This window comes from Palaemon carinicauda, chromosome 2, assembly GCF_036898095.1.
Source record: "Palaemon carinicauda isolate YSFRI2023 chromosome 2, ASM3689809v2, whole genome shotgun sequence".
Taxonomy (NCBI): Eukaryota; Metazoa; Arthropoda; class Malacostraca; order Decapoda; family Palaemonidae; genus Palaemon; species Palaemon carinicauda.
Genome location: NC_090726.1, coordinates 192,686,329 through 192,699,764, shown reverse-complemented (window position 1 = coordinate 192,699,764; position 13,436 = coordinate 192,686,329). Strand labels below are relative to the sequence as shown.

General features: G+C 45.2%; 1 protein-coding gene across 5 annotated transcripts in view; it reads left to right on the top strand.

Annotated features, from left to right (window-relative positions):
* Positions 1-13,436, top strand: part of LOC137629002 (uncharacterized) — a 96,473-nt gene that overhangs the window by 30,064 nt on the left and 52,973 nt on the right. For 3 of the 5 annotated variants that reach the window (XM_068360274.1, XM_068360266.1, XM_068360258.1), the window contains exon 2: positions 5,660-5,951. The exons of 1 other annotated variant lie outside the window; for it this stretch is intronic. In XM_068360274.1, the coding sequence (XP_068216375.1) occupies positions 5,771-5,951 (181 nt within the window). In that variant the 5' untranslated portion in view covers positions 5,660-5,770. The remainder of the gene's footprint in view (positions 1-5,659; positions 5,952-13,436) is intronic. One more of the 5 variants, XM_068360290.1, reaches the window with a different exon arrangement.

Below are 13,436 nucleotides of genomic sequence, written 5' to 3'. Positions count from 1 at the left end.
CAACGCGCCAGCGCTTAACCTGCGTGCCAGCGCTTAACCTGCGTGCCAGCCTTCTCCTGCGCGTATTCACAAGGATACACATGCGCGCCATCCATCTCCTAAGGATGCGCGCCAACATTCTCCTGCGCTCCTGCTCGTCCATCATGATTCTACTGTGCGCCCGCGTGCTAGGGGACATTCTTCTGCACGTGCGCGCCCTAAGTCTTTGGCAGATGCGCGCTAACACTCTCCTATGTGCACATTCTCCCGCGCGCGAGCCTGCGCATCATAAGGAACGACGTCCGGCAAGGTTGCCATCGCCTCATTCCCCTCCCGCAAGCGCATACTACCGCGCATTGTGGGAGAAGGGAAACTTCCAGAGGGGTTCAGGATCCCAAAGCTACCAAAGGCAAACCCACCTATTCCAGTGACTCCCTTTCCCCTTCAGGGAGTATGTCAGACAGTGCGTCTGTCAGCCAACAGCCCTGGTTCAGTGCCCTGATCAGAGCCGTAACTCAGGCTTTCAAGCCTGTCATCTCTGATCTAGGACACGGAACCATTGCTTCCTCTACCCCACTGAAGAGGAAAAGAGGAGTTCTGGATGCGGTCACTTCCCCGAGGGCGAAACTGACTCCACGCAGACCTTCAAGGCAGGTTCCTCATATTCCTCGGACTGACTCTCCTTCCCTTTCAGACGAAGATCTCCCGTCACCAAGGGAATCACGCGTAGAGATATTTTCCCCCATCACACCAATGGAGGAAACCTCTCTTCACGCCGAGAGTTCCACACCGTCCGGGATTAGAAGGAACATGCCACCCTCATCAATGTTGGAGTCTTACATCCTTCCCCGGAAGGAATCCCAAAACTTCAAAACATTGCCTAAGTCCTCCACTAGGGGTAGAATGGAGCCAGCCAGCCACTCAGAGAATGTCTGCGATTCTCCCCAAGAAGAGCCTCTGGGGATAGAAGGAGACTTCGCTGCAAGTCCTACAACAGGAGGAGACCAGCAGGAGTCAGAACACGCGTTTTGGCAGGTTCTGACCCTAATGAGGGTTCTCAACTGGTTTTCCGACCCAGAGATCCCCCCTTAAGAGGGCAAAGACATGGTCCTAGACTGCGTCTTTGGTACTTAAAAGCCCTCTGACCAGTGCAGCCCGGCCCTGGTAAAGAGTACCAAGGACAAGATCGTCCAGCAGCTCTCCGAGATGTCCTCCTCCAACCGTTCTGGTACCACCAACAAGCTCCTCCCTCCTCCTCGCGTACAGCAGAGGAGGTACTTTGAGATCCTGGAGGAGCCTTGCTTAGCTGTTCCACTTCACCACTCGCTGGAAGAGCTAACCAGGGGGGTCCCTCTTGAGAGACTCCAACCGGCAGGTCTTATTCTCGGCAGCCGAGATCCTCAACCAGGAGAAGGTCGCTAAGTGTGCTATGCAAGCTACTTCGTGGCTCGATATCTGGTTGGGGACCTTAGGTATCCTGATACGTTCTGAGGATTTCTCTAAGGAACATACCAGGAAAGCTATGGAAACCTTCCTCCTCTCAGGTACTCGCATGATCGAGCTTCTGGCCCACCAAGTCTTGAACTTTTGAGCAAATACCATCCTGAAACGTCGGGATGCACTAGCTGAGAGATTCCACTAGAAGGTACCTAGCGCCGAGATCAATAGTTCTATTCGAGCCCAAGGATATGGAACATGCTGCTGAGAGGTGGAGGAAGTCTCATCAAGACTCCCTCCTCCATAGGGCTTTAACATCTAAGCCCTATAAGCCTCCAGCACCATAGCAGTCCCGTCCAGCTATGACCACTACGACGACAACTGCAGTGAAGACGATGGTGTCTAAGCCCTTTCCTGTCAAAGAAAGGAAAGGCAAAAAGTCCTCCAGGGGAGGTAAAAATCCTAGAGGGAGCAGCCGAGGCCACAAACGCTAGGATAGGCAGTCCCCCTGCATTTCCACCAGTGGGGGGATGCCTAAAAAGTTGCGCAAACAGGTGGAAGCAACTCGGGGCCGATCTCCATGATCAGTCTAGGATATCGTGTCCCGTTCATAGCATCACTACCTCCCATGACGACAAATCCAGTGTCATTGAACTCCCTTGCCATGGGATCGGCAAGGGGGTAAGCCCTTCGGGCCGAAGTCCAGACCCTGTTGAAGAAGGGCGCTCTCCAAGAGGTCCTCGACGGATCCCCAGGCTTCTTCAGTCGACTCTTTCTTGTAGAGAAGGAGGCTGGAGACCAGTCATCGACCTCTCAGCTTTGATCAAGTTTGTCAAACAAACTCCGTTCAGCATGGAGACGGCAGACACGGTCAGACTAGCAGTAAGACCGAAGACTTAATGTGCACACTGGATCTAAAGGACGCGTACTTCCAGATCCCAGTCCATCCGTCTTCAAGGAAGTACTTAAGATTCAGCCTGGACAACAGAAAATACCAGTACAAGGTGCTGTGCTTCGGTCTTTCCACAGCACCACAAGTCTTCACCAGTGTGTTTACCCTCGTATCATCTTGGGCACACAGGATTGGCATCCGTCTCCTCCGTTGTCTGGATGACTGGCTAATCCTAGCAGACTTGGTGTCAACCCTTCTTCAACACCGAGACAAACTTCTGAGACTTTGCAAAGATCTGGGAATCATGGTAAATCTCGAGAAGTCTTCCCTGCTTCCCACTCAAAGACTGGTATACTTAGGCATGATTATAGACACCACTCTCCACAAAGCCTTCCCATCAGACGACAGGATAGCAAGGCTAAGGAAGGTCGCAAGACCTTTTTTCAGACGAGAAGAACTTCCAGCCTAATGGTAGCTACGTCTCCTCGGTCACCTTTCATCACTGGCCCGTCTAGTTTCCAATGGTCACCTCAGGATGAGATCCCTCCAGTGGCGACTCAAGTCCTGGTGGAATCAAGCTTACGACTTCCCGGACATCCAGATCCCCATGGGATCTGCGGAACTGACGGACCTCCAGTGATGGGTGGCAGACGAGAATCTACGAAAGGGAGTGGATTTTCTCGTCCTCCCCCGGATTTGATGCTGTTTTCAGACGCTTTAAAAAAAGGGTGGGGGCCCACGTGCTGCACCACACGACCTCAGAACCTCTGGTCAGAGTCAGAAAAGTACCTCCACATAAATCTCCTAGAGATGAAGGCCGTCTTTCTAGCCCTTCAACAGTTCCAACAGTACCTGGCAAGTCACTCTGTGGTAGTGATGAGCCATACCACAGTAGTGGCCTACATCAACAAGCAAGGAGGTACTTTTTCGCAGCTTCTATCCCATCTAGCAGTAGAGATACTGAGATGGGCCGAAATCCACTCGATACCACTATCGGCACGCTTCATTCCAGGCAAAAGGAATATGCTCGCCGACAACCTGAGCAGAGCATCTCAGATAGTGATTTCCGAGTGGTCTTTGGATCATCTAGTAGCCAACAAAGTCCTGACTTTGTGGGGTTCTCCGACTGTGGACCTCTTTGCTACGGCCCTGAACTTCAGGCTCCCGCTGTACTGTTCCTCAGTCCCAGACCCCAAGGCTCTCTGGCAAGATGCTTTCCAACAACGTGGGACAACATCAACATTTACGCCTTTCCCCCGTTCTGTCTGATGAGGAGGGTACTCAACAAGATCAGAACATCGGTCAATCCTTCAATGACCCTCATAGCTCCACTATGGCATCACGCAGAATGGTTCCTGGACCTTCTGCAACTCCTAACGGAGCCACCAGGAGAACTCCCTCTACGACACAATCTACTCAAACAACCACATGCCAACATCTTCCACAAGCCGTAGCGTCACTACAACTTCACGCCTGGAGACTATCCAGCATCTCCTCTCTGAGAGAGGATTTTCGCAACAAGTTGCGATCAGGATTTCTGGACATCTGTGGAAGTCATCAGCAGCAGTCTACCAGGCAAAGTGGAAAGTCTTCTGTGGTTGGTGTCATGGAAGGGGTATCTCTCCGCTCGATGCCACTTTTCCAGCAATAGCGGAGTTCCTCGTGTATTTGCGGGAAGAAAGGCACCTATCAGTCTCGGCAGTGAAAGGTTATCGCTCAGCCTTAAGCCTCGCCTTCAGACTGAAAGGAATGGACATTTCTTCATCGCTAGAACTTTCTCTACTGATACGGAGTTATGAACTTACCTGCCCCCAATCGGAATTGAGACCTCCCATGGAACGTGGTTCGTGTTCTCAGGTCTCTTAAGAGACCTCCCTATGAACCATTACGCCAGGCATCAGATCGCCAGCTAACTTGGAAGACGGTGTTCCTGCTAGCTTTGGCCTCGGCCAAGCGAGTCAGCGAACTTTATGGTCTCTCGTATGACATCACCCATTCAAGGTGATGGGGAGAGGTAACGTTCAGCTTCTTCCCTGAGTTTATTGCCAAGACTCAGAACCCTGGAGTAGCGGATCCTTGATTCGACTCCTTCCGGATTTCTAGTTTCCGTACTGTAACAGATGACCCAGACCATCTCTTACTATGCCCAGTAAGGAGCTTGAAGCTGCACCTCAAGAGAATAGCCGCAGCCCGTCCTCGTGTGCCAGCACTATTTGTCAGCACAGGAAGGACTAAGAGGAGGGTCACCAAGAGCACCATCTCTGCATGGATTCGTAGGGTCCTTGACCTTGCACTGAATCCAGACCCTCCTCCGTCACGTCGCCCCAGAGCACATGATGTCGGGCATAGCTACTTTCCTGGTCTTCAAAAGAAATTTTTCAGTGACGCAGGTTCTTCAAGCTGTGGTGTGGAAACGACAGACCACGTTCACATACCACTACCTGCAAGGCGTGACCCACAGGAGACTCGATACTTTTTCTATCAGTCCTGTGGTGGCTGCACAACAACTGATTTAAAACCTCAAGTTCCTTATTGGACAAATAGCAGAAGGTTGAGGGCATTTTTACCTGGTTTTAGTCTGCATCTATGAAAAGGTTTGACTGGCCCTTATTTTCTTCATCATCCCCTCTCTTGGGGAAAGCAGCATCCTGGGTTCTCTGCATAGCTGACCTCAAACCACTGCAGGTAAACCATGTTACTGTTATGTCCCCATACCGTGATGAGGTGGTATTGGGAAAGTCCTTGTGTACAAGTTTCCATCTAAAGAACTTCGGAACAACTTTCTAGGACGAGTCACACTTCTACTTACCTTCACACACAGCTTGCGTAGGTCGCAGACCTTACGTAGCAAGGTTTTAGCGAGGTGCAGGGGCTTCTTATTTCTTGAATGCTAACACACTCAGATAAGGAGCCCTTGGGCAAAGCCAAGAAGCCAGACTGGCTGGGTCGTCCACCCTTCCTAATGGGTGAGTCACCCCTATTAAATAGCGTGGTTTGTTTTCCAGTTACGGAACAAATGACAAATTCGTAGATAATTTGTATTTTTCCTAACTATACAAACCTTAGCTATTTAATCAAACTCGCCCGCCAGCCCTATCCCCCTTGAAGTCCTACCTCCAAGCAAAGCGAGCTCAATCACAGGTGTGTGAGGGGGAGCGGTAGCAAGCTACCCTCCCTACCCCAGCTAACTAGCGGTGTGGGTAGTAAACCCTCGTTAAAAATTAATGGCTCGTCATTTCAGCTACGCCGAAAGTAAAATACCCCTATTAAATAGCTAAGATTTGTATAGTTAGGAAAAATACAAATTATCTACGAATTTGTCATATTAATGATCTTTGTTTATATTCACAGCCTAAGAAGACTAGAGAAACTTCCAAAGGCAAATAATTCCTAATCAGATGTGTGGAAGTTTGGTTTATATATGAACAATTTGTATTTTGTTCATAAACTTCCTCCTCAGTAATGGAAAGAAATGTTGCAAGCTCTAATGCCAAATTTGACCTAACGCTTTTACCACAGGATGTTCTGCGGAATATATTTTATAGATGCACTGTGAGAGAATTGGGCAGATTAAGCCAAACTTGCCATTATTTTCAAGAACTCGTATCTGATCGCTTACTATGGCAGCACTTATGTTGGAGAGGTACAGTACAGTTTAATGGTTATATAATATATTAATGTAAGCAATTTTCAGTAGCATTTCTTGTCTTCATATCTTTATATAAAACTGTATTGTATAAATTTTTTATTACAGAATATTCAATTAATCCATTAGGAACTGACAGAAATGAAAAAATATTTTACAATAAAGTACACTTATGCTCCTATGTGAATACAAACCTGTGCCTTGTAATATTATTTTGATTTCAGCTTAGAACTCTGCTGTTAAAATCTATGATAAGGTGTTGGTGGTTATTGGTGGGGAAGCTGCACCCCATCACCAACATACCGAATAGCCACTTAAATTTTGTTTGTTCCGTAACTGGAATACAAACCACGCTATTTATTAGGGGGTTATACTTTCGGCGGAGCTGAAATGACGAGCCATTAAAATTTAGCGAGGGTTAAATACCCACACCGCTAGTTAGCGGGGGTAGGGGGGGTCAGCTTTTTACCACTCCCGTTCACACACCTGTGATTTAGTCTCTTTACTTTTGGCTCAGATGGAGAGCAGTTGTTCCCGCTCTCCCTCCTCTTCTATTCTGGACTGCCATTAATTTTTGTCTTTTAACTTACTTTTTCTTATACAGTGATGCCTCAGGATACGAAATTAATCCGTTCAGGATGCGGTTTCGTATCCTGATATTTTCGTATCCTGAGTCGTGTTTTACATGTAAATAGCCTAATCCGTTCCAAGCCTTATAAAAAGTCACCCTTTCTTTCATAAACACGCTAAACTGTAGTAATAAACATGCAATGTAGCCATTTCTATCATTCAATAATTAACACAACCGTTAAAAACAGCCTAATCCATTCCAGAAACCACTATGAGATTATTCAATAATATAGTTATAGCCAAGTTATCCCCCCCAAGCCCAAAGAAAACGGTCCGTTTTCTTTACTACTGTATAAAAGTTACGGTACTGTATGTACGTAAAGCATTTAGATCAGTGAAGGTGTATTGTTACCTGTACGTACACCTAAATTAATTATTGATACCTGTACACTCTGAAAAAAAGGTTACAGTTAATTAGTGTAACAAAAAAGTTGAAACTTACCTTTTGATTGAGACGATGTTTGATAGCGAAGTCACGGCAGAGGAGGATGGCATAAGGCAGAAAACGTAACAAGTGACAAACTACGTACAGTAATTTACACACTTAACACATTAACACTTAAACTTTACGAAATAAAAAAATGGAAGAAATAATTAACACTTAACATTACGTATGGAAAACTATAAAATGAAAGAAAAAATTACTTTAACACTTAACGGTAATATAAAACTTAAAATTGAATTTTTTTTTTGCTCTTTTATAACTTTACGTTTTTCTTATTTTCTAAATCTCTTCTACTTCTTCATCACTTTCTTTTTTCTGTTTCTTTTCTTTACTTTCACCTTCTAATTCTTCATCCCTTCCTCTTTTCTGTTTCTTTTCTTCACTTTCACCTTCGTCTTGGCCTACTAATACCGCTGGCCTCTTTAATAAGAAACTATCCATTGAAGCTTGTTTCTGCCTACTTTTCAACACATTTCTAAAATGCATTAGGCAAACGTAATATAATACACTACGTAACAAGTGACAGACTACGTACAGTAATTTACACACTTAACACATTAACACTTAAACTTTACGAAATAAAAAAATGGAAGAAATAATTAACACTTAACATTACGTATGGAAAACTATAAAATGAAAGAAAAAATTACTTTAACACTTAACGGTAACATAAAACTTAAAATTGAATTTTTTTTTATTTGCTTTTTTATAACTACGTTTTTCTTATTTTCTAAATCTCTTCTACTTCTTCATCACTTTCTTTTTTCTGTTTCTTTTCTTTACTTTCACCTTCTAATTCTTCATCCCTTCCTCTTTTTTGTTTCTTTTCTTCACTTTCACCTTCGTCTTGGCCTACTAATACCGCTGGCCTCTTTAATAAGAAACTATCCATTGAAGCTTGTTTCTGCCTACTTTTCAACACATTTCTAAAATGCGTTAGGCAAACGTAATATAATACACTACGTAACGTTATATACAGTCTATGTATAGTAAACACTAATACAGTACAGTGCACAGAAACGAATGTTTATTAACGATAACACGTGGCGTACGAATGTACTGTATATTAACACTAAGTCAAACAAGCGAAAGCACACAATGTCTGTTAACGATACCGCGGTTGGAACGAAAAGAGAGAGAGAGAGATGAACGCCCGTGCGTAGGCAAGCTGGGATAGTTGCCGACCAATAGGAAAGCAGGATCTTATGGCGTCAGCTAGCGTCTGAGTAGGGAGATAACCAATGGGTGAGCGGGAGGCTGTAATTGAGTCTACCCAAGTTCAAAGTCAGGCGGCGCGCGCTTTTTAAAATTACTCTCGGCGAAGAGTTGGGATCTCGTAAGGTTTTCGTATCCTGAAATTTTATCCGTATCCTGGGGCATAAAAATCTTCGAATCACTTCGCATCCTGAATTTTTCGTAAGCAGAAACTTTCGTATCCAGAGGTATCACTGTACATGTATATATATGAAAACATTATTAATGTTTATGTATATATATATGTGTATAGAAATGTGATAAGTTTCCTTTTCAGTGTTTGTTCGGTGCGTGTGATACATATACGACAACGACACTTGCGTACATTAGCACCGGAACAAGGCCAGCACAGTTCCACTTCGTGGGGAACGACCTCTCCCTCTCTGGTCCATCAGTCTTCTCGTCGGCATATAACCGTTAACTCCGCAGGCGGATCGTCATCGCCTGGACCCTCTTCATTCAACTATTGTCTTCGCCTTTCCCCTTTTCCTACGAGAAACATTGATTACTGAGCGAAGGGAATGTGGCCTCTCAGAGATTGACTATGGTCTTTCTCTTCTTAAGGTTGTTCACCTTTCAACAACAGTGTACTATTGGGAAGAGCTTTCCCGTTAGCGGGTTAGGTTGCACTTCCTATTGTTTGTCTCAATTATTTTTGGTGAAATTATAATTGTAATTTTAACTTTTCAGCTTTTCTCCGTGGGGAACACTTCCCTTCGGAGGATCATTGGTTCTCACTATTAGTGAATATTCTTAGCTGATTTAAATAATTGTAATTCTGTTTTTTAAATATAAAACTTACCCGCTGATTATGTAGTGGCCAAGTCCCTGTCCCTGGACGCCTCGGCAGGAAATTCAAAATCTCTTGCTCACCTAGCGCAGATATGTCAGGTGTACCCCTGTGCCCTCGCGGTACCACAGGTAGAACTATACCCAACCAATTCAGATTTTCCCTGCCGGCATAGCCGTCAGTTCTTTTGGAAATTCTTTCTCGCTTTTTACTCTGTTTGGACGTTATTTGGTGATGTATTAACGATTTTTGAGTTTAGGCTTTCGCCTTTTTTCTTTTATTTGAATCTGATCACGTATTTATAACTTAAAAGGTAAGTTTAAAAGGTTTATCGACCTATTTTAAACCTCACGAAAGCATAGGACGAAAGGTAAACTTCTCATCCATTGATGACGTCACAGCCTTATGTCGTAGGCTATAAGTCCGTCTTGCTTTTACAAAGATTAATCTAAGAACGCTTCAGCGTCAGTGTGGACGCTTTCAGTGTCGTTATGGACACTTCAACATCAGTATGGACGCTTCAGCGCCAGTGTGGACACTTCAGCGGCTGTGTGGACGCTTCAGCGCTAGTGTGGGCGCTTCAGCGCTAGTGTGGGCGCTTCAGCGTCGGGGGGACGCTTCAGCGTCGGGGGGACGCTTCAGCGTCGGGGGGACGCTTCAGCGTCGGGGGGACGCTTCAGTGTCGGGGGGACGCTTCAGCGTCGGGGGGACGCTTCAGCGTCGGGGGGACACTTCAGCGTCCGGGTGAACGCTTCGCTACCTATGACAATAGACTTTGATGTCTACCTGACCAAGAATGTCTAGTGTTAAGTTATTGTTGCTCCAGGCGCTATATTAAGAAATAAATCTTAACTAGAAAGATTTTATATTCTCGGACCAAGGCCGGCTCTAACTCTTGGTTGTGAGAACTAGAATTAAAACCTCTAAGTATTGAGGTCTGAATTCAGAATCATAAGGAGTGGATTCCTAAGAAACAAGACTTCTCTTCCTAGGATAAGAGATTGTAAAAGGAAGGGAATAACTTTCAGAAACTCATGAGAATTTTTCTAAAAGAGTTTCCCTCATATTTTTTTCCTGCTGCTCCTCGTTCCGACTTCAGAGTTTTCGCTAGTTGAGTGATGGTGTCTCTAGTTATTTTATTATTATTACAAGCCAGCTACAACCCTAGTTGGGGAAGCAAGATGCTTTAACCCCAAGGGCTCCTTGAGGGAACGTTGGTCTAGTAAATTAATGGTAAAGTAAATTAATAATTTAACATTAAATCATTCTCAGGAAAATAACGAACCTTACTATAGAGATTGATACAGCGCTTGCAGCTGCAACAACAGAAAGGGCATTAAGGCCTTTTATGAGAATAGATCGTAAAAGTATATCTCCCACCACTCGCAGATCTTTTATGATTTAAGGTATTATGTTTTTAAACCGCTCTTGTTAGTGACTCGTAAACATAGCGCAGTGCTCTGGAGGAGGTGTTTGTTCGTGTCTACCTTGCCCCTAGTCCTATATCTCTTCCTTACGTTTCAACCCTTGGGAGAAGGAAGGTCGGTAGGCTGAGGTTCTTCGCGGACCTTGTGCATTAAACGTCTGTTCCGCCGAGCGATATTGTTGATGCAGTCCAAGACGTTCTTTCTCCACTTTGGAATGACGAAGTTGGAATGTCTTGAAGTGATCAGTTCGTCATCGCTATGGTATCATGGATCTTGTAACTGTTTTCTGCATATTAGAATGCAGTTCCCTGACGAGAATGACTGTCTACGTTTTCCCTGTTCTTCCAGACTAGGAAGTTACTAGTCATGTATGCACGCGAACAGAATTTTCCTTCGCAGCAAACGTGTTTGATGCTTAAACAGGAAGCAATCGAGTGTGTTTTTTCTTCCGCGATAGAAGCGGAAGTCAGACAAGTCACATACAATCCTAGCTCTTCCTCTGGATTCTTACTCACTTTCAGGGAGGAAAGGCTTTGCCCTCAGCGAAGATCGCAAAACCTAGACTTAGTAGTCATCAATCAAGTTGTATTAGACCTTTCAGGAGTCGTATGTTTTCTTATCCTGCTGTATCTAACGTTCGCCGGAAGGTTTTTCTTTTCGGAAGAAGGCGACGTGTCGGCACCAGAATCGTGTAAGACACACAGTTCTTCGGGGGAAAAGGTGCTCAGTCTGCTTCTGTTCACACTCCTTTCCCTCCCCAAGTTTGGGGAAAGCTCTATTACTTTCTTCTGAGGTCTAGCGACTACTGTTAACGGTATCTCACAACATTGGATACGTTCAGTTTGCGGACAAGGCACGCTTGAAATGTCATAGGGACTCTCCCAGGTCGCTCTCAGGACTACGGTTGATGTTCTCTCCCGGCCTTCGCCCATGCTTGGGTTGGCGCACTCGCTACCTCGCGAGTGTAGATTTGATCTGAGCTAAAAGAGGTCTATTTCATCTGTGTTTAGCGTTTACGATTCTCGGGGGGAAAAAATTTTCTCCTAAAGAGTCTAAGGACTACCAGAGATCAAAGAACTGGTTTTCCGCCCAGTGTTAGAAGGCATAGTTCTCCTATGCTTAGAAACGCTTCCTCGCAGAGATATGCTCGTGTTACGAGAAACGTTAGCGCGGGTGCTTGTAGAAGTCTGGTCTCTCTCTTACGGCAGACGTCATGCAGACACAGACGCAGGTTATGGTCTCTCCCTCACGCAGTCACAGACGCAGACGCCAGTCTGGTCGTATGTTGGACGCTGACAGCCTAAGTTGATCCTTTCAACGAGTTGTCCCATTTTCGCGGTCTGCGGGACGCGTGACTCTCACTCATGCGGATGCTTCCTACACGGGAAAACTCTCGGCAATCAGTTCCGTCTTTCCATCAATGACCGGTCGAGATGCTGTCGCCTCCACGCAGCATGCTGTAGATTTACAGCAAGCAGGGCTCATACACAGTGCTGTTTCCACACGACAAGGTGAACGCATACGGCACGCTGACACCTTACGGCAATGCAAGCACATGCGACATTATGGTCGCATGCTAGACGCATACAGTCAAGTCTTTCTCACATTAGTATAAACAGACTATTGTCTCTCCTTCGCATCTCTCGGGCTTCGCAGCTAACGCTCCCTCGTCAAGCTTTGGCTTTAAGTTTGTTGAACACTCGCTGATTACACATGATCAGGTCTTAACCTCACAGCATGAAGTTCACGTTGTTGATGCTTCTTTTCAACAAGCCTAGCTTTAATATCGGTTTCTTTCGACTGATATGGACAAGTTTGGGAGGCAGTTCTAGATCCCTCTTCTCTCTCACGGCATGTTGGGTGTAGGCAGCATGCTGGAACCATACTGTACTCATGCTGGGACTATGCTGGGTGCATGCTGGAAGCATGTCTTTAGTCCTTTTCCCCGTGTCAGGATCACGAACGTTTTATGTTAAACCTTCAAGCTTTAGGCCTAGCTGCCTCCAGTATTTTGGAATACCCCTAAGATCTAGAGGGTTGTTTGAAGGAGACAGCTGAGGCTTTCGCTTGTACAAAGGACATTTGCCTCAAGGTTTTCCAACCCAATTAGAGTGTTTTATGGAGTGGTGTAGAGCTAGAGCCGGCTCTTCATTAGGTAACTCTAACACAAGTGGTATATTTTTTCTTAGACCTTAGAAGAAAACACATTTTCTTTCCTCCTCGGCCATCAAAGAGTACAGGAGTATGCGGGCATCTGTCCTCAGACGCAGAAGATTGGATCTATCAAATAGAGACCTTATAGGTCTTCTCAGATCATTTGAGAGGAATTGGAGGTATCAGCAAGATGCGCCAGCCTGGAATTTAGGGTTCGTTTCTGGAAAATCTGAATTGCTTGGGTATAGTTCTACCTGTGGTACCGCGAGGGCGCTGGGGTACACCTGGCATATTTGCGCTAGGTGCGCAAGAGATTTTGAATTTCCTGCCGAGGCATCCAGGGACTTGGCCATTACCATAACCAGCAAGTAAGTATATTCAAAAATTTATTTTATTATGAAAATATCATTTTTAAATATTTAACTTAGCCGGTGAATATATAATAGCTGCAACTCTGCGGCTCGACAGAAAACACACTCAAAAACTCGCGAGCGATCGCTATGAAGGTTGCGGGTGTGCCCACCAGCGCCACTATCGGCCAGATACCACTCTTGCATGTAAACAAACCCTTCAATTCTTCTCTGTCGACGTTGACGACAAGACGTATCAATACTCGCTGTAGAACCTGGAGTTTTCTCAACATATTTGGTGAAGTACTTCATTTTGGTTTGAACTTTCGCAGTGCAGGTGTTTTATCTTCATCTTAAATCTTGAACTCGTTTTTGGATAGATTTAATTTTTGATGACAAGAGAGAGAGTATGGACTTTCTTTGACTTTTAAA